The sequence below is a fragment of the Perognathus longimembris genome, chromosome 13 (assembly GCF_023159225.1).
Source record: "Perognathus longimembris pacificus isolate PPM17 chromosome 13, ASM2315922v1, whole genome shotgun sequence".
NCBI classification, from domain to species: domain Eukaryota; kingdom Metazoa; phylum Chordata; class Mammalia; order Rodentia; family Heteromyidae; genus Perognathus; species Perognathus longimembris.
Genome location: NC_063173.1, coordinates 32468864 through 32491101, shown reverse-complemented (window position 1 = coordinate 32491101; position 22238 = coordinate 32468864). Strand labels below are relative to the sequence as shown.

The window sequence follows — 22238 nt, the reverse complement described above, 5'->3', positions numbered from 1 at the left end:
TGACAAACATAAGAATGTAAGTCTTTCCTGCATTTGAAGTAATAGTTTACTGAGCAAATTATCAATCTAAATAGGATTTTGAGGATAGATATTTAAGGGAATATTTGTTTACATGTACCTTCAATCATCATGCCCTCTTTAAGCTATTCCATATACTCTTTTATTATTTTCTACTCATTCTTCTGGTGAAAATTCTCATATCTTGTTCTCAAACATGATTTATTATGACAGATCAAAGACCCACTAAACATTCCAACTAGTACTCTGCAGGACCATAACACTGTGTTAATTACATTGAATTTTGTGATCCTTTAACTAACATCATTTTCTTTCATATAGGCCTTGTTCAATACACTTATCTATGTTTTTATAGTGCCAGTTTTATTACTTGCTGAAAAAATTAGAAACATTGACATACAAAAAGTTGATGTGAATTATCACTCTCAACATTTTGTTAAAAATACTTTTCCAGGGGCTGGGGATATAGCCTAGTGGCAAGAGTGCCTGCCTCGGATACACGAGGCTCTAGGTTCGATTCCCCAGCACCACATATACAGAAAAACGGCCAGAAACGGCGCTGTGGCTCAAGTGGCGGAGTGCTAGCCTTGAGCGGGAAGAAGCCAGGGACAGTGCTCAGGCCTGGAGTCCAAGGCCCAGGACTGGCCAAAAAAAAAAAATACTTTTCCAAGTACACATCTAAAATTTTTGTATTTATCCTACTCAATCTGCAGAAAAATATTAGGGAGCATTTATTTACTATGTTGAATAAATCAGTTTTCTATTTCAAATAGATTTCTAAATTCCTTTAATAGCTCAATTAAAAATGCAAGGTTAAGGAACAATAAAGAGGTGAATTTGATCAAAATATATTATATACATATACAAAATGTATATATGGGAATATGATAAAGCCCCTTTTAAGTTAATAAATGTTAATAAAAATCACAGGATTCAAACAGGATTATTTGCTATTAAGATAAACACAATGACATTGAATTGAAGTTTTATAATAATTTCCCATGACAGCTGATTGGGCAGGTTTACATCCTTACATGCAAAACATGAAACAGTCCAAATCATACTGAAAAATCCCTTTAAGGTAATGATCTATAATTTGATTTTTCAGGTTAGCATATCTTAAAGTAATATTTGAAAATTAAAATTTATTAAAAAAACTTATACTTGAGAAAGCTATAGCAATCAATTATTCATAACTAGGAAAATTAAAATACATTCCTTGATCATCATTAATTATTTGAGCCATAGAATGTCTGTTGCAAATTTGAACATAAGTTTAGAATTTAGGTCATGCAAACATGATTATAGTATCTTTCTCTTTGCCAGATAGAACTTCTATATTTAAAGAATACAACATAGCATTCTTTAAAATTTTTTCTCATTAAGTCAAAAATAAGGGAAAGAAATATTTATCCAGTTTTAAGATGTTGCTGCAACCTGGCTTTGAGCTTTCTATGTTGGGCTGAAATTTCCTCCATTTTCTTGGGAAAAAAAACCAATAATGCTAACTACCATTAATTTCCATATAGTTTCATATTTTAAGCTGTATTAAACTGTTCAGGAATATCACATTAAAATAACTAGAAAAACAGAAGAAGTAGTGGAAGATCAGATGGCGCTTAGTTTCTCAACTTTTTGGCTGCTCTGAGCTTGGCTGAGCGTCCTCTGGGGTTATCTTGTACCTCTTGACAGGCTGGAGTAAGAACCTTCTTGTGTATCAATTCCCACATTAAGGGAGCTCTTGCCGAGATTTCTTCATTTTCATGGTCCGAAACCAACTGTGGTGTTTGTTTCGCTTTCTGTCTAATGCTTAGGTTAAACCTTTCAGTAAGACTTATGCCAAGCAAAAATCGTTTGATAATGCGGTCCTCTAATGAATGGAAGGAGAGGGCAACAAGGCGACCACCAGGTCTCAGAAATTTTTGAGCTGTCCTCAGTCCTGTGTAGAGTTCATTGAGCTCATTGTTCACAAATATGCGGAGAGCTTGGAAAGTCTTGGTAGCAATATGGGTAGATCGTTGCAGCAAGTCTTTTCGTGAATAAATAGCAGAGGGAGGAAATGCACCTAAGGACAGATTTTGTACAAACAGGAAGAGACAGGTGACATTAATATAGTTCACTGTATATGTACTATTTTGTATATGCATAGTTAATGCATTACGTTTTCTTCAAAATTGACACTTATTCCTCTCTTATTCCTAAGCATTCTTCTAAAGTTTAAAAATATGTGTCATAAGTATCTTCAATAACAAATAATGATAATTATGGCCTAACAAAAACAAATAGAGAACAATTATTTAAAGAAATAATAATGTAAAAATTTCCCAACTTTGCTGAGGAACACAAACTGACAGTTACAAGAAACTCAATGAACCACAAATAAAATATACAAAGAATGTTGCATTTAGGTGCATCATAACCAACTGCTCCAAGCCAAGATAACAAGAAAAATCATGAGAACAGTAAAAAAAGAAACAAAAGCAAAGACCTCAACACATTAAAGGTTAACAAAAATAATGAACAGAAGCTAATTTCTGGGGGCTGGGAATATGGCCTAGTGGTAAAGTGCTCTCCTCATATACATGAAGCCCTGGGTTCCATTCCTCAGTACCACATATATAGAAAAAAGCCAGAAATGGCTCTGTGGCTCAAGAGGTAGAGTGCTAGCCTTGAGCAAAAAGAAGCCAGGGATAGTGCTCAAGCCCTGAGTCCATGACCCAGGACTGGCAACAAAAACAAAACAAATAAACAGAAGCTAATTTCTCATCAGCACAATAGAGGCAGTAAGATGCTGGAGTCACTTTCAAAGGGTTGAAAAAGAAAAGATCTCCTGAAGGGCTAAGGAAACAGACACATGTATTTTCTTTTTTTCTTGTTGTTTTGTTTACTAGAGTTTCAACACAAGGCCTTAAGCTTACTTGTACTCTTATCATGAGAACAACATCTCTAGCCCTTGGGAAAGGTATTGGAAAGCAAAATAATTCACCACTAAGAAGTCTGTATTTAAAAAATGACAAAAGAAGGGCTGGGAATATGGCCTAGTGGTAGAGTGCTTGCCTCGTATACATGAAGCCCTGGGTTCGATTCCTCAGCACCACATATATGGAAAAAGCCAGAAGTGGCGCTGTGGCTCAAGTGGAAGTATGCTAGCCTTGAGCAAAAAGATACCAGGGACAGTGCCCAGGCCTTCAGTCCAAACCACAAGACTGGCAAAAAAAGACTTTGGGAATATGGCCTAGTGGCAAGAGTGCTTGCCTCGTATACATAAAGCCCAGGGTTCGATTCCCCAGCACCACATATATAGAAAACGGCCAGAAGTGGCGCTGTGGCTCAAGTGGCAGAGTGCTAGCCTGGAGCAAAAAGAAGCCAGGGACAGTGCTCAGGCCCTGAGTCCAAGGCCCAGGACTGGCAAAAAAAAAAAAAAAAAAAAAAAAGACAAAGGATAGGAGCTGGTGGCTCATGACTTTTATTTTAGCTGCTGAGGATTGTAGGTCAAAAATCAGTCCTGCTAGGAAAGTGCATGAGACGCAGAAGTGCAATTAACCACTTGCTTCCTCCCCTACCAAAAAAAAAAAAAAAAGCCGGAAGTGTCTCAAATGGTGGAGCACTACTTTTGAGCAAAAAAACCAACCAAACAAATGAACAAAATCAAGAACTGTACTCACTACCTTATGTATGTGTCTGTAACCCCTCTGTACACCACCTTGACAATAAATTAAATTTAAAAAATAAAATAATGAGAGTAGTCAAAATAAAGAAATACCAACAAAAAAGGACATAAGTTCAAGCCCTTGATCAACACACACATACACACACACACACACACACACACACACACACACATACTGTAGGTGGAAATAAAAGACACCAAGTGAAAACTCTAAAAAGAATGAAAATGTAAATCATATATTTATATGGATACATATTCTTCCCTTGATTTCTTTAAAAGAAGTAAGAATGTTTAAGCCAAACTATTGAATAGTCTAAGGTTTATGATACAGATAGATAGGTGCTATACATCGAAATGATATTGTGAGGATAAGAGTAGGTAAACAGAACTGGAAGGCTCCTCATGTATTTTTGGAAGTAATATTTGTAGTATGGTGGTTTCCCAAACAACCAATTAAAAATATGTGGAAATACAGCTATCAAACTAAGGGAGAAAGAAAATTACCCACAAAACTATTAAACACAAAAGAAAGCAGAGAAGGGCAAAACAAACAAAAAAAGTAACAAGTATAACAAAATGAAACAATAAATTCAAATGTCAATCATAACTTTAAACAAAAGTCTACTGAACACTCCAGTAAAAATGCAGATAGACTGGGGCTGGGAATATGGCCTAGTGGCAAGAGTGCTTGCCTCGTATACATGAGGCCCTGGGTTCGATTCCTCAGCACCACATATACAGAAAATGGCCAGAAGTGGCGCTGTGGCTCAAGTGGCAGAGTGCTAAGCCTTGAGCAAAAAAGAAGCCAGGGACAGTGCTCAGGCCCTGAGTTCAGAGCCCAGGACTGGCCAAAAAAAAAAATCAGAGAGACTAAAAAAGCAGAAAAACCAAACTATGTTTTGTTTATAAGCAATATATTGTAACTGAAATAATAGTAAAAAATGTATGCAAGGGGCTTGGAAAAACATAGAGTAAGCTAAAAACAAGCTGGAGAGATTATATTATTATTGTTATTAGAAAAATAAGCTCTTAAAAGGGAGAATTATCAAAACACACACAAAAAACATTTCCTTATTGAGAACAAGGTCAATGTAGCAGGAGATAAATTGCCCTAAAATAACAACAGTCAGTTTTATATGGAAATCACTGTATTGCCCCTAGTAAGGCTAGATGCTGGCAAGACCAAGTGCTGAAAGTGAATTAGGTAAAATTGACAATCAGAATAGATGTGTAACAGGGCATGGATAGAATCGGCCATTAAAAGGCTACTTACAAAGAAAAGTCTTAAAGTAGATCTGATGGTTTCATTGTTGAATCCTACCAAACATTTATAAAAGGAATTACGACCAATGTTAAATCTCTTAAAAGGAACACTTCCCAAATCATTGAGGTCATTGTTACCTTAAAACTAAAGACAAACATGGCAAAAGGAAAGTATAAACCAATATCTCTTCTGAACCTGAATAAAAAACCATTACAAAAAACCTGCAAAATAAATTCAGTAACAAATTAAAAGGATTATTCATCATGACAAAGTGATATTTAATCCTGAAATGCAACAATGATTCAATATGTGAAAATAGCTCAAGTAATAGATTGCATTAACAAAATAAATGAAAAAAACACAATCATGTCAATTGATGCTGAAAATATATTTGATGATAGTCAAGTCTATTATAAAATAATTCAACAAAATAAGAATAGAAAGACTAGCAGAAAATAATGAAGTCATATGTGGAAAGCTCATGATAATCAAGAAAATTTCATCTAATATCAGGAACTAGATAGGCTTTTTATTACTTGTCATTAACATGGCATTAAATGTTCAAATTACAGGAATTAGAAGAACAATCAAGTTAAAAAAAAAAGTGTAAACCCTCCCCCAAATTACAAAAAATACATTTCAGCTTGGAAAAGAAAAGGTAAGATTATCTGTACTTAAACTGAAATGATCATATAAGGAGGAAATCCCAAAGATTCCACATATACAAAAACTGTCAGAAAGTATGTTAAGGAAAACAGAAAAAAATTACCAAGCAACAATCACTGTATTTTGATACAATAACTAGAAATAATATAAAAATGAAATCAAGAAAACAGCAAATATAGTTTACTTAAATTTACAACCATTGGCATACATATTAATATATACCGTTAAATGATTTATAGAAAGATTCTTCTTTGATTTATGAGCAGGTTTCCAGAGAATATGCTCTAGAGAAATAATGTTTTCATTCCAGATTTCCCATTAATGAATAATCTCAATCTGCTATTTACAACAAAAAGTAAATCATTCAAATCTGCTATCCTAGTTTGCATTTCAGTAATGTATACATACACCTAATGATAGTAAAATATAGAAATATTTGACAAAATTTCTCTGGGAAGTGAATCACAAAATGAGAGGTACGTAAGTTTTGTTTTCTTCTTTTTAAATTATCTTTAAGTAGTTGTACAAAGTAGTTTCCATTTAACAAAGCAGTTTATGAATACAATGCATATTCATCAAAGTCACCTCATTCAACATTCTCACCTATTCTTCTCTTACCCCCCTTCCCTAACTCTTCCTAATTTTGTAAGATATACATGGAATTGATTGCATTATCTCCCTCTTTTCCTTGTTGTCTACCCCTTTCTCCTTGACCCCACCCCACCCCTTTCACGTACCCCTTCCTAGTGTTTATTTTGTTGAACTTTGTCTTTCAAAGGAATTATACTGAGTTCTCTCTTGAATCTACCCTATTTCAGTTGGTACATTTGTAAAAAGAAACACTTGCATACCACCCAAGATATTTACTTGTAAGTTTATAAGCTAAATTTATCTTGAAATGTACCTTTCTACCTTTTTTTTTTTTTGTCAGTTACTAGGCTTGAACTCAGGGCCTAGGCACTGTCTCTGAGCCATTTTTTGCTCAAAGCTAGTGCTTTACCAATTGAGCCACAGTGCCACTTACAGTTTTTGAGTGGATAATTGGAGATAAGAGTCTCAAGGGGACTTTTCTGCCTGGCCAGATCTCAGCCTCCTGAGTAGCTAGGATTATAGGCTTGAGCCACCGTGGCCTAGCTTGAAATGTATCACATCTTACCAAAAGTGTTGAGAATCTGGTGGTCAAAATAAACAGTGCATGATAGCCTCACTTTTCTTCTACAGAAATTGCTTTGCCAAAAGATTAGAAAATATAAGATGATGGAGAATTTACCTTACAACCTACAGGTTTCTCAAATGTCAATGCCAGAACTGGAGAAGGTCAGTTTCACTCCATTTGTTATCCAATTCTTCTGTTTTCCAGAGGAACACGGGTCCCCTGAGAAATGCGTTTCAGAGTAATCTAAGGATCTGAACAAACATGCCACTCTTCACAGGTTGGGGTTTGTATAGGAAGGGGTATAGATTGGAAGATGCTTCAGGAAGGTCCAATTCCTAAAATCATTCCACAATCTAAACCTTATATAATTAAGACTAATTTTCTCAGAGAACTATAATGGAAAATATACTTTATTTTCAAGTAAAATTGAAAGCAAACATTCATGAACCACATGGATCAACAAATACCATAGGACATTTTTACTATAATGATTTAATTCTTTTCATAGCACTACAAAAAACATTTTGCAGGATGTCAAAGCATGGCTTAACATGGTATCTGATTAACTTTCCAGACATTTTAACACAGAATCTTCACTTCAAACTATCCATTTCAGAATGCAATTTTAAACACAGCAGTGAGATAGCCATAGCTTGCTTATTGTTAATGAAATTCAAGAAGACATAGAAAAGCAGAAAGCTTAATAAATATTTTCATGCTGCTGTCACTGAACATGTACTAGAAAAATTAACAAAAGCACGAAATGACTGAACACAATAGTAAAAACAATAAAAACTGATGTCTGATATCATACTAGAAATTCTGATACAGTTAACAGCATGAGTTCATTTGACCTGACAAAGTACATTAGACAATGTACTCCTCTCATATGGCACATTCTGATGGCAGGAAGACAATTTATAATACACAGTTTTTATTTGTAAAACAATGAGATCCATGATTAACTCTTTTAACCTCAAGTAATATATCTTTATTTCAAAGTATTTATCTAAAGTGAAATTTTGCCAATATTTTATATTATACAAGTTGAAGTTTGTATGATCCATACTCACATTAGATATATCTATACTACATATGAACCTGAACTGACAAATTAACATTGCAATCAGACAAACCTCTCTTTATAAAACTTAATTAGGTCTTTACAATGTCATAACATCACTGAAAATGAACCTTATAAAGTTTTTAATTATACTTAGGTCTTTCCTTGTGGAGCTTTCTTAGTATTGTTTATAGAATTTGGCCTGGATTATATCAAGCACATTCCATCAAAGGATTTCTACATGTAGTACTGTTAAACTTCCCAATTCCCACTTTTAAGGGCCAGGAAATTAAGAGGATGGAAGTGAACAATGTATTTTGTACACGATTTTGGTGCCTATCTTCTGGCCCCTATCTTCCTTTATTTATGATAAGTTTCCATGGCTGTCTTCTGTTTACAGTAGTAATTTGTGTTTGTATATAGTAATTGTAAGGTTTTGATAACACAAAATTTGCAAAACAAAAGTAAAACAAAAAGAACTAAACATAAAATCATATATGGTAATGAATGTTAAAGCAGTGAGAACAATACAACTGGCAATGGTACAAATAGACAAGAAAAACGCAAATATGAAGGATTTAGCAAGAATCTTTGAGTTATTAACCAGAAAAATAAACAAATGTTCTACCTTTGGAAAAGGTTAAAAAATGGGTTAGATTCACTGATCAGAGAGCAAGGGATAGAATTATCTTGATATATACAGACCTGGTAAGAGCATTGGCTTATAAATCATCAGGGGGGAAAAAAAGACTAAAAAATACTCATCAGATCCAATGGCACCCTTTATGTGGGAGTCTGATTTAGGCAGAGGAGGAAAATCTTGTTAAGGTTGGAATATGGTCCTTCCTTGCTTTGGAGAAGCATGTTGTTTTGCAATTCTTCATCCCTTTCTAATCTCTCATAGTCTTTTTTTATTGGAAGTAGAAATTAGTCCCTCTTCTTTTCCATTTCCTGAGTTTAATCACAGAGTCTGGTATAGCTAATTCACTTGATTAAGGAATAGAGTAGGTAAAGCAGAAAATATGGTCTCAATCACAATTTGGATCATTTGGCTTGATGAAGAGACAAAAATCTTCTTTTTGTGACTTATAGCTCCTCAATGGACTTAGTTAACACAGGACCAGTGTTTTAATTCTCAGTGGAAGAGGTATATTTACCCCTACTAAAGCACTTACAACCCTCTACTGTAATGACCCTGATTACTTTATCATTGCTCCCATTCAGCTCTGATCTTTGGGCAAATAACTATTTCCTTTTACATTCCTAGCTCTTGACAGGATAGCCTATTAATTCTTAACTCTTGAGTGAACATCAATTAATGTGTAGCATTTTTGACAAAAATAAACATTTCTAGCCCCACTGCAGACCTACTGAGATTATTTAAGGGCTGATTCGTTACCAAGTAATCAACATAATTAGTACAGGTTTAAGCAAGTCATAGCAGAGCATCACAAGGCCCAATAGCTATACCCTTATGAATACATAAGATGATGCTAAGTGAAATGAACTCCATGTTATGGAAACGATTGTTATATCACAGTTGTAACTACTTTCAACGTCCCATGTGTATCTGTAGCTTCTATTATTGATGATGTTCTTGTATCACCTTCCAGTGGTTGTACCTACACTATCTCTGTAATCTTATCTGAGTGTATTGGAAACCATGTATACTAGTATTAGAAGTAGGAAATTGAAAGGGAATACCAAAATTGAGAGACACAAGGTAAAAAAGACAAACAACTACAAAAGCAATACTTGCAAAACTGTTTGGTGAAAGTGAACTGAACACCTCAGGGGGGGAAAGGGAAAGGGGGAGGAGGGAGAGGGTTATGAGGGACAAGGTAACAAACAGTACAAGAAATGTATCCAAAGCCTAACGTATGAAACTGTAACCTCTCTGTACATCAGTTTGATAATAAAAATTTGAAAAAAAAAGAATAAACAATAAAGAAGTAAAAAAAAATTACAGAAGATTTGACATGAAGCCAAGATTTAAAAAGTGTTATGGAAAGCTCTCAACAAATGTTTATTGAATACGTGACTTCTAGGTAATCACTAGGAAAAATGGGGAAATGAATGAAGCCTAGAATTGTAAGCACAGAGATTCACTTACATCATTGGTAAATACAGAGACAATATGATGTCATGTCAAAAACAAGTAACAAAATGGAGCATACTACTTTTAGTCACAGAAAACATTATCAATAGAATTATTAAAACACCATTATATACATTATATACATTTTTCTCCTCTATACCAGATATGTTGGTGGACTCCAAATTATGATGTTAATGGGAAAACAAAACTAAAATTTGCTAGCAATTGCATTCAGAACTGATTACAGGTATTTTATTATATCTGCTAATGATAGGGCATGTCTTTCATAGGTCATTTGTGCATACAATTACAGTACCTGTGAGCAATCTTAACAATAGGAAATGCAAGCTTGCAGGCCCTTATTATATGACATAGCCTAAGTGTTTAGAATTTTGTGTTCCATATTTATTGTTTGGATTAAATATAATGTAATTTATATTTATAAAATTTATATTTAAAAAATAAGATCTTTAGTGACTTACATTCAAGTAATTTTTGGTTAGTGCCTACTAATGCTGGGATTTTATGTATGCTTTACTTATACCTATAAAATATTAAACCACAAATTTTCAAGATTTTAGAACAAGACAATTTTCTTCCTTATACATTTAATGTCAAGTTATATCAGTAAAGCTAACTGTGAGAATAAATTAGATGTAAATATAATATATATATATATTTAATAGCAAGATGGTTTCAAGTTAATACACTTTTAAGTATATACACCTACAAGTAAATATACATCAAACTCAGTATGGGATCATGGGTCTAAGTTCTATACAATATGTAAAAATTAATGGAATTTTTCACTCATAAAATAATGTATCAAAAAACGAGATCAAATCACTTTACTGTTCACCACCTACAAAAATGTTCTATCATATAAAAGAAAATGTAAAGTTTGGCCGGGTGCCAGTGGCCCACACCTGAAATCCTAGATACTAAGGAGGCTGAGATCTGAGGACCATGGCTCAAAGCCAGCCTAGGCAAGAAAGACGATGAGATTATCTCCAATAAATTTACTCAGAAAAAGTTGGATATTACACTGTGCCACATGTGGTATGGTACTAGCCTTGAGTACAAAGAGGCTCAGGGACAGCACACAGCCCTATGCTCAGAACCAGCAGGCAAAAGAGAGAGAGAGAGAGAGAGAGAGAGAGAGAGAGAGAGAGAGAGAGAGAGAGAGAGAGAGAGAGAGAGAGAGAGAGTCTCTGACTACACTTAAGAAAAATAGCATTATATTACTTGTTTGCTTCCTCTTCTTTCTTTTTCTTTATAATACTTTATAAGGGAATATTCATTTCTTTACTACATCTTCCTCCACTAAGTGAAAAAAGAAATGTTGTTATTGCCACAAATCCTCCATTATTATATTTAGACTTTTAAAATAATGAGTGTCCAGGACACAGTGGCTCATGTCTATAGTCCTAGCTACTCTAGCTAGAGACTGAGTTCTGAGGAATACAGTTTAAAACTAGCCTGAGCAGGAAAATCTGAGACTTTTTAATCTACAATTATCCATTAAAAAAAGCCAGAAGTGGAGCTGTTCCTTAAGCTTTAGAGCACTAACCTTGAGCACAAAAGCTCAGGGACAAGCACCCAGGCCTTGAGTTCATGCCCCAGGACCAGCACACACATACACACAAACAGATACATACAACACATACACACTCACATAGAAAATACACTGGGACTAGAGGGTTGTAGCTCAATTATAAAGTATTTACCTAGTATGTACAAAGTCCTGGATTGGATACCAAGTCCCAAAATACTAATAATAAAAAAGTAAATAAAAAAGCATGAACATGTTTTAAAATTCTATTTTATGATATCACTTCAAAAGTAAAAATGTATTAGTTGTGTATGAAGTGAATTATTAATAGTAATTTTCTTCTGCAATTGGTAAACAAGAGGTACACTGTCTTTTCATTCAAATTAAAACGTGTATGAATTTATGAGCACATCCATGTTTATAAGAATGATCTGCAAAGTGATCTTCCACTTATTTTTTGCTTACTTTCTGTAAAGTAATTTCCATTGTGCAGATTCATTAATTTTGTTTGCTCATTTAAAAATTACCTGTAGTATTGAGCCTAGTATCCATTGGCTGAAAATGCAATAAAAATAAGACAGAAGTATCTTCTCCTCTGATAAATTCACACTACTATCACAGAAAGAAAGGAACATTTAGGAAGTTTACCATCACTATTTTTTTTCCTTTTAGTTTTTTATGTGTATTGAAGTTTGAACTCAGGCTTCACATTTGCTTTCCTTGCTTGTGAGACTGGCACTCTATACTTGAGCCATATCTCCTGCTTGGCTTGTTGCTGATTATTTTGGAGATGGGAGTCTCATGGACTTTTCTGCCCACGCTGGCTTTGAGCTGAAATCTTCTGAATCTACAGTTGTTAGGTTTGCAGGTGTGAGGCACTGGCACTCACCTGGATATTTTCTACATTTGCCATAACAAAAATACATAATATATACATGTATATATACATATGTGTATGTATATATGTACATATATATGTGAGTTGCCCAGTTTAAATACCAAGATAGTAGAAAAATTCTATGACAGTTACAATATGAGCAAAATATTTAACACTGTACTTGAACTTGAATGTCTGTAAAATTGGAATTGTTTGGGCTAATGGGTATTTCTGCCCATTTATCATTAGACTAATACTTTAAAATTTACCTTCTAACTAGATGTATCAATTTCCTCTGTCAATAATGTATGTGAAAGTCCATTTTCCCACTTGCTAGCACTGGAAGCTATCATTTGACCCTTGCTAGTCCAGTAGTAGGTAAATGATAATTTAGTTATTTTAATTTGCATTTCTTTGGCAATAAGGTTTGGCCATCTTTTTAAGCCTAATAGCCATGTGATTCTAACTATAGATTAATTGGACAAACCTTTTGTGCTAGAGCTATTCATAAAATAAGTATATTAACCCTTGGTCTCTGATTAATAGTAAAAACAATAGCACCTGGTTTGGTGATTTTCTGAAGCCCCAATTCCATATCTGGTGCTTTATATATCAATCTCACTTTCTAGGAGAAAATAAGTACGGAATCTTTACTCTTAGCCTGAATAGGCTTTTATTGAGAGATGTTTTAATGGAAGTCAAATCATTCTGCATCAAGTTGCAAGAGTTTAGTTTTCTCTCTATATTTCCCTAGGGATGAAGTGCATTGTCAAACCTAAAGACTGGGCATCTGGTGAAGGCGGCAACTGCCCTCCGTCTCTTACCCTGGGAACTGTAATGGATACCTTTGGCTTTTGTCCTTTTCACTCTACTGAAAATAACTCATTGTTAGCTCAGACTACCAGACTACGCATTCACTCTCTTTTTCATCTACTTTGTGTTTTGGGCTAAGAAAGAAACAGGTGTAACTGCTGCCATTATCAAAAGACTTTTGGGCAGGTACAGATTACATGTATTTGATTAGGGAAGGTAGTACATAGGGGATTTTCCTGACTCACTTGCTTAGAAGCAAGCCCTTTAGAATTGCTTTTACCTTCAAATATTTGCCACTAAGGAAGATAGGGGGGGGGAAGCTTATATAAAAACTAGAAAAAAAGAGTTGAGATGGCTCAGCTCTTGGGAAAGTAAGCCTTGCTCCTTTTACATTCTTGAAAGCTTTTGAACACTTCTTGAGAAATAGTGACAGAGAAAACTGGCTTTTCTTCATATATTTGTTGCTATACATTTCTTATGGATACATGGTTTTTGCATTGAAAAGGCAGTATAGCCTGCTCTCACTGGTGCAACTCCCCCTATACTGTTTCCCCACAAAATGTCTTTTCACTCTTACTACTCACAGCTACTCAGCCTTAGTAGGTGCCATCTTTCCCAGCAAGCTTTTGCAATGGCTTTTTTTTATACATATTTCAACAATTTCCTACTACTCTTTCAACTTGTAACTAGGTTTTTAAAAGTCCAGAGTCCTTTTCTTATTTTCCTTTATTTCCTCAGTCTTAGATGTACAGTCTGTGCATAGTAGGTGGCGAAACTCCAAGGAATAAAAAATATTCTTTCAATTCCAGATAAATGTTAAGATATATTGTAAATGACACTCATAAGGTAGAAATTTATGAACTTCCTCAAATCTTTGTAAGCTTGCTGTACATGTGCAATTTTATGTGGACATGCTCTATGGTTTCTATCAAATTCTCAAACGTACCAGGTACTAACAAAATAGGTGAACACTGGTGAGAACAAACTACAAGTTAGCTAAATTTCCATCTTGCAAGTTCCTATTTATATTCATATTACTCAGGAGAGCTTCTGCACGTCATTAGTTTTGCTTTGGTTGCATTTACTTTTAAACATCATGACATTCACCACTTAAAATCACCACTGCAATGACCAAGAACTTCCTCATATGTGATTGAAGAAGCTAAAAAGAATTGCATCAGTGAACACAGTTTCCTTCTAATTCACAAAGAATTTTACATTAAGAGAAAAATCTTAGTAACAATCTATACTACATACAATAATAGTACACCATTTGTTTGGGAAAGTAGTAAGATTTCACTCATAAAATAGAACAATACTTCTCACTAGACAAATGGCTCAGGACCCAAAGAGAAATTAGCATTTTCAGTTTTAGGATACTCTTATGCTACTTACACTTCAAAAATTTTAATCCATTCATGTGTTCAACTGTATTTAAATTTTGAAGCTTGTGAGTGAAATAAGCAATGTGCTGTGTGTCACTATGATGCATTGCAATTCCCCCTAAGACACAGGGCTTAAAAATTAATTCAGCTTGTGCACCTGTTTGCCAGTATTCAACTGTTGAATTTTCATCACATTTAATAAGTCTTTGTGACGCAACTTATGTCCTTTTGCCTGGGATACTTTAATAGAGTGTTAAGTTCTTACCATCTGAAGTTCAAGTAATATTACAAATTTCAAACTGTTAATTAAAATCTGTGAACCTGAATGGTGCTGGGTGAAATTGGCTTTACTCAGTGAGGTTCTTTTTAAATTTCTTCAGCCTCTCATGTAATCCTCAAGTTCCTACCAGGTTAAGTCTGATGATAATATGATCTTACTACAGGTAGGTAAGGTTTATAAATCCTCCTACAATAATCTTTTAAAAATATCATATAGTCTTGAGAAAAAAGTAAAGTGGTGTACCTCAAGAAACTTGAATGAAAATTAAAGATCAAAATTTTAATAAATTATATTTCAATGAAACTAAATATACTCTACACATGTCTTAATTTGCTCAAGATAGCTGGATAACTCAAACCTGTGGGCAATATTAGTTTAACTGCCAAGTCTTTTAAGGAAGGATTAAGACCTATTTGCAAGGTACTGTGATCAAAAAGCAGAAGTCTAAACAGAAAGTTCAAACATATTTAAAACTCATAATACAGAACTTTAGTTGGAATGTTTAGGAATATTCTATTTCATGCAATATTGTTTGCATAGTTGGACCATTTTCACTTCCTAGAGTTGGGAGAAAAGAATAGGAAAATGTATTTAACAATGCTCATCTTCCCTTGTGAGGTCTGCTATACTCAAAATTAATCTTTGAATTCCAAGATAGTTACTTATCATCTTTAGCATAGTTATCTACAATAAATATTCAATTGTATTGCAAGTGACTTCTTAAAAACATTTCTTATACAGAACGAAAGCTTTTAGAAGGTGGAAATTGTGTAATATTTTTATTGAAATAGGCTTGTTGATAGACTAACTGGTTAGCTAACTAAAGATTACATGATGAAATTCTCTAAGGGCCAGTAAAATATATATTTATATTGTTATAAATTATAAATATCTTCCTCAAATCCAGATCCAATGCTGAACTTCCCCCTCCCATCACTTACTTTCTACCTGCTCTATCTCACTAAGTTGCTAGTAGTGCTTTGGATAATGTCCAGTAAGGGCTTTTGATTTTGAGAAGGATGTGTATCCCTTTTGTAAAGCATTATTTCAGAAGATAAAAGGCATACATACTGCAAGTGTCCCTTAATGAATTGAGGCAGAAGGACTTCCGCTCCCCAATATTCCTTAAATGTCTACCTTATTTATTAAATGAATTTTAATAAGAGCTACCACTTAGGAGCCAAATATCTGTACCATGCGCAAAAATTAAGCAATATGATAAAATATTTAGTGGAAAAATTAACCAATTCAAAAAATGTGTGACCCATTATCTTGGAAGGATACTACTGCATATTGCTGATCTTCATGAGTAAACAAGATATACACAGCATCAAGACATGGATTATGAACATCTCAAATCTAAGATGGTAGTGCAACTGGCGATAAAACTGGTCTACATTTTCAAATGGAGAGGCCATGTGAATATCTATCATTAATTCTGAAGACTTTGAGATAAGTAAGCTATAAGAACTAGCTCTTCTTTTTAAATTAATACAGAGGATAAAATGGGCCTGCTTATTTAGATGCATTTTTGAAAATTAATTAACAGTGTGAAAGCTGCCAGTATACTGCAATTGTAATACAAGGAAATCACTGTTAACTTTCAGAAGTACATGAAGCATAAAATAAGAAATGAACTCATGAGGTAAATGAATACACTTTCATTTCTTTTGCTCCCTAGAAGTTGTTTAAAATTCAACCAGAGTAAGGAAAATGTACAGGACTAGGTTATTCTGAATTATTATTCTGAGAATCTGACTAAGCTTGTGGTCCCATTTATTATATAGGTTCTAAGATAATGCAGAATTCCAGTAATTATGTCCTAGAATTAGATATTGAATAGTCTTATGTTCTCCATAGTCATCTGCCACCCTATTGAACCAATTACTTACTTGTTCATCAATACTTTTATTTCTGCAATTAAATAGCTTCTACTGGGTACCAGGTAATAGGAACTTTAAAAAATATATAAAGAAATTTATTCAATGCCTTACTTTTATAACTGCAACCTCTTGTTCATCACCCTTACCATAAATAAAAAACAAATATATAGTATCATTTTTGCTCTTAAAACTCCTTAATTCAAAAGTTTCCTTGCTTATTACTTCTATTCAATACCTGTGCCAATTAGCACTCTTATTACACTGAAATCCACTGCTTCATCTTTTTGTTCATGACTAAATTATATATAGTGTTTATCACAGGATATAGTCTGTCTCCTTTACAAGTATATGAAATCCTTGAAGACTGAGATGTCAGAATTCTGTGATCATAATGGACCTAGTTCTTATGATTATAGTTCTTAGGAAATCTAGATATATCATAATTAAATGAACAGGGTCAAAGCATTGTGTCAGTAGATCATGATTATAATCCTAGCTACTTGGGAGGTGGTGAGGACTAGGGTTTGAAGCCAGTCTAGGTAAAGAGTTCATGAGACCTTATCTCAACAGAAAATGCTTAGCAGGGTGGTATTTGCTAGTTATCCCAGGTATGGGAAGAAGGGAAGAGCACAATAGAGGATCATGTTCCAAGATGACCAGGCAAAAAAGTAAGACCTTATTGCAACAATAGCCAGAGGAAAAGAATGACTCAAGTGGCCAGATACCAATCTAAGTATGTAAGCAAACACAGAACCTTGAGCTCAAACTCCAGAATTGCCTCCTCACCTAAAGAAAACCTAGGGTTCAGAATGAGATTTTACCTTCCAATCCCAGAATTATTTAACAAAAGGCAATATTCTTAATCTCTTTATGTTTTAGTTTCCTTATCTATAATATAGGGATAAGAATAATGCCTCTGCCTAACATATTCTTCTGAAGATGAATTTAACACGCAAAAATAATTTCAGATAGTACCTAGCATCTACCCAGTTACCATTACAAATCCTTATCATTAAATTAGGGTTCCACCTTGATAATAGAACATTGCCTTCACTCTACTTAGTTCTACAAATGAAATAAGCTAGGGTTGTTGCTGTTTTTGTTTTTTTTAAAACACAAAGAAGATTTTTATGTTTTCTTTCTTTATTTTACAACTTGACACTTCATTCTATTTTAAGTTGCGCTACTTTTCTAGGATATCTCTTAGCAAGTTTACTTATAAAATAACATTTGATAATTTAGTTGGAAAGAAGCTACCATTTCAGTAATCCATATAGTGAATAAAAGTTTAAATTCAAGAATTTAATATGAGAGAAGAATCACTGTATTATCATGGATTGGGGCCATAACAGCTATGACACGTTGCAAAATATCCAGATTCAGCTGCAGGTTTGACCATATGTTTTATATTTGTTTATATATGTGTTTTATACTGTATTGTATATATATATGTTTTATAACTGAAGACTCTAATCTTTATTTTTATTTTGGATTCACAGCAATATAATACAAACAGTATTTTTAGGGGAAAGACAAACTAATGGTATGTACGTTATTAAATAGAATTCTAGCAAAAATAGATTGATAAAATTCATCATGAAAAGTTTATTGTCCTGCTAAAATTTGATTGCAATGACTGTTATCCACCCATACATACATAAATTCAACCATACCTGTCTATCGGTAGATCAATCTGTCTATCTACCACCTATTTACCTTCCTAGCTACCTACTTACCTATCTACCTGTTTAAAAAGCCACTTTGTCTTAATAAAACTTTGAAAATGAGCATCATTTTAGATATAAATTGAGGCTTATCATTATTTTACTTTTGTACATCCAATCTAACCAGCTCTACATTAATACTGTAACTTCATATTTTAGATGATCAAATGACATTTCCCAAATAAACTTATTTCTGTTCAATATTACATATTGAATGTCCTCACTGAAGAAAAAGGTAACTTTTCATTCCCACCCTAAATGTCACATAACTTATGGGAAGAACAGCTCAGAATGAAATGATCAACATATCACACTGCTTGCCAAAGGACAGAGAAGACCACACACAGGATCTCTGTGAAAAGCATGTTTGCTCTATGAATTATCCTACTTTAGAGAGAAAACTGTATACAAATGTACTTCCATTTTAATTTTACAAAGAACATCTCTACAAACCATCTCATTATGATCATAGAAAGAATTAGGTTGATTTTCCAGACTAGGATCAGAGAAGATAAATGACTGGCTGAAGTTCATAGAACATATACATACCAGAACTACAAAAAGAATGACTGTTTGTAATCTGTTCAGAGGTCTCTTTCCTGGTCCTCAAGCTGCTTTAATTCATACTGAGAGTGTTGATGTTTGGTTTGCTTCTCTCTCCAAAGCGAATGGCAGAGTACAATTGATTCCCATTTACACATTTTTTTCTCCTGAATTTTCACTTTACTTCACTGGAAATGTAAACATCATTTTATTGATTTATTTGTTCAAAAAGCATTCATTAAGCTCTGGCCATGTAACCACTTCATGAGTCAGAATAAAGGCTACATAAGTTTGCTACGGAATAAATCTGTACATTTAATCAACATGAATCACAAATATAAAATAAATTTTCCTCCCTTTCATTTCCCATTTATGTAAACTTATGTACTTTTTGTCACTACTTTATTATGGTTCAATTATCTACATGAGAATTTACTTTAAATATTTAAAATATTAGGCATTTTTTTATTTTGGTATGAACTGTCAGGCTGAATATGAATTTTAATATAGATTTAAGCAGAAAATAATTAGTATGGTCATATTTTTTTCAAAAAGAATCAACAATGTCATTATTGCAACTATTATTTCAAGGCCAAAAAGATGGGGTCTAGAAATATTCAATACTGGAAGAAAGCTGGAGAACCAGGTTTGAACTAAGTTCTTTAATTAAGCTAGATAAGCACTTAACTGGTAAATACCTTTGCTGCACTCAGAGAATGAAACTAGAACTAGGATATAGAAAAATTATGATCTAAAATATGTGTAGCCAGATTTCTTGAGAGAAATAGGCATTTTTAATTCATAGGATGTCTGTGATCTCCCTCATTTTAAACTCTGTACAAATCAAATATAAATCACTTTTTACAAGATCCAGACTATAGCCATTTTTTCCCCAAATCAAGTACATAAATTTTTTTTCTTCTAAAGAGCTTGAAGATTTTGGTATATATCAATTGTCAATATTAGGATTTTTATTAATTATAAAAATGTGTTAGAGCATTACTTTTCCTCCTAGCATTCCTAAGAAGATAGGAAGAAAATATATATTTCATTTGAAGATGAATATACTAAAACATTGGGAAGCAATAAGCAATGTGGTTTTTCTAATTTACCAGTGAATATTACTATTAATGTTGTTATATTATATCTTTGTTAGGTATGAACTCTATTCCATGAGCTATGCCACACAGCCTGTAATTCATTACAAAATATATATATATATATATATATATATATATATAAAACACATATGGGGTGTGTGTGTTTATATTAGAGGTATATCATAGAAAACACTGCCTATCATTAAATGCTTATATTAAAACTCCTAGCTATTTAAAACAAATACTAACTATATGATCATGGGAAGTAGTATATATAGTGAAGCTCCAAAGACTGTTTTGGTCTTGGAAATTGCTCTGTATATCAACTCTACAATAAGAATAAATAAATTACTGCTTTGATGATTTATAAAGTAACACAGTAGTTGAAAGTGCTGAGTTATATCCACCACTGAACCCTAAAAAATCTGTCTTCTAGAGCACCTGCTAAAATTTTCTTGTGCTAGCAAAAGGCACCAGGATTTGGCTTTTATACATTACGGCATAATTACATAAGTTATTGCAGAATTTGACAGAATACATGTGACTTCAAGAATGGTGGTTGGTCCTACTGTATTATTAGCCTTTGAAAAGCAAGGGAAGTAATTTATGTTTCCATCAAAATATGGGTTTTGGTATATTTCAGGGGTTATACTGCATATTTCCCAGAGGGCTTAATAGTTGTGAACATATTAATATGAGTTTATTAGTACCAAAAAGAGATTGAATACAGTACCTAAGTATTACAGCTTGTCAAATGGCTACCTCTCCCCTAATACGTTTAACAAATAGGCATTTTCTTCTTAATAAAGGTCATTGATTTTAAAAGTGATCAAAAGATTATAAAATTCACTTTATTTATTTTTACTTATGGTAGTATTAGGGTTTGAACTCAAAGCCTTGTGCTGTCCAGCCAGGTTTTCTACTGCTTGAGCCATACCTCAAGTATATATATATATATATATATATATATATATATATATATATTTATATATTTATATATTTTATATATATATTTACATATATATACCATATTCCCCTTAGGAATAAAATATAGGAAGATGAAAAGGGTCTAATATTCTGAGCTATATTCTTCAAGGCCCTGTAATCTCACTGTTGAGACTTCTTTAGGCAAGTTAGATCAGAATTCTTGATGGCTATGTGATTGTAAAGTATTTCATGATATTTTCCCCCTGAAAGAGTGTAAACTAGAATTCTGATGGTAAATCCATTGCTATCTTATGAACTTTTTTCTTCTCTCTCTCTATATATATTATATATATATATATATTATATATATATATATATATTTTTTTTTTTTTGCCAGTCCTGGGCCTTGGACTCAGGGCCTGTGCACTGTCCCTGGCTTCTCTTTGCTCAAGGCTAGCACTCTGCCACTTGAGCCACAGCGCCACTTCTGGCCATTTTCTATGTATGTGGTGCTGGGGAATCGAACCCAGGGCTACATGTATCATGTATACAAGTCAAGCACTCTTGCCACTAGGCTATAGTCCCAGCCCTCAAGTATATATTTTGTATGAACTATTGGGTTTATTCCACAGGCCAGTCTTAAGAGTGTGATCCTCTGGCCTAAACCTTCTGGAAAGCTGGGATTACTGGTTGTATGGCAATACTTGCCCTTATTAAATTGATCAAATTTATAGCTTTTTTTTTTTTTTTCCAGAGCTGAGGACTGAACTTAGGGCCTTGTACTTGCCAGGGTCTTCCGCTGAGCTAAATCCCCAAACCCTATCAAATTTAAATGTATCACAAAACTATTGTATTACTATAATAATTTTAAATAAAATGGGATTTTTTTTAATAAAACTGTATCATCATTACTAAAACTCCATTTTATAGGTTGATACTGAGACAGATAAGGGTATTTACTAAACATGGGTTTTTCTTACCCATATATGAATATTCTCAAATTTACTCTGTCATTTTCCCATAACCCTCTTGTATTTTTCTCATCTATACCATCCTAAAATACCTTAATTGTTCCTAGAGGACCTCATCATAGAATTTCTATGTAGTGAAACACAGTTATTTCTTCAAATTTAGAGATTAGGATCAAGAATCAGGAATGTTAACATAACTTCTTAAAGGAAGAATCCTCATTTTCCCTTGAATTCACACTTTTCTAGAT

The 22238-nt window shown here is 33.4% G+C and overlaps 1 protein-coding gene across 2 annotated transcripts in view; it reads right to left on the bottom strand.

Moving 5' to 3' along the window:
- Positions 1–789: 789 nt before the first annotated feature.
- Mettl15 (methyltransferase like 15) overlaps positions 790–22238 on the bottom strand; it is a 129559-nt gene continuing 108110 nt past the window's right edge. The window contains exon 7 of one of the 2 annotated variants that reach the window (XM_048359410.1): positions 790–2083. In XM_048359410.1, coding sequence (XP_048215367.1) covers positions 1638–2083 — 446 coding nt within the window. In that variant the 3' untranslated portion in view covers positions 790–1637. Of the gene's footprint in view, positions 2084–18182; positions 19107–22238 lie in introns of those variants that run through there. The other variant, XM_048359411.1, reaches the window with a different exon arrangement.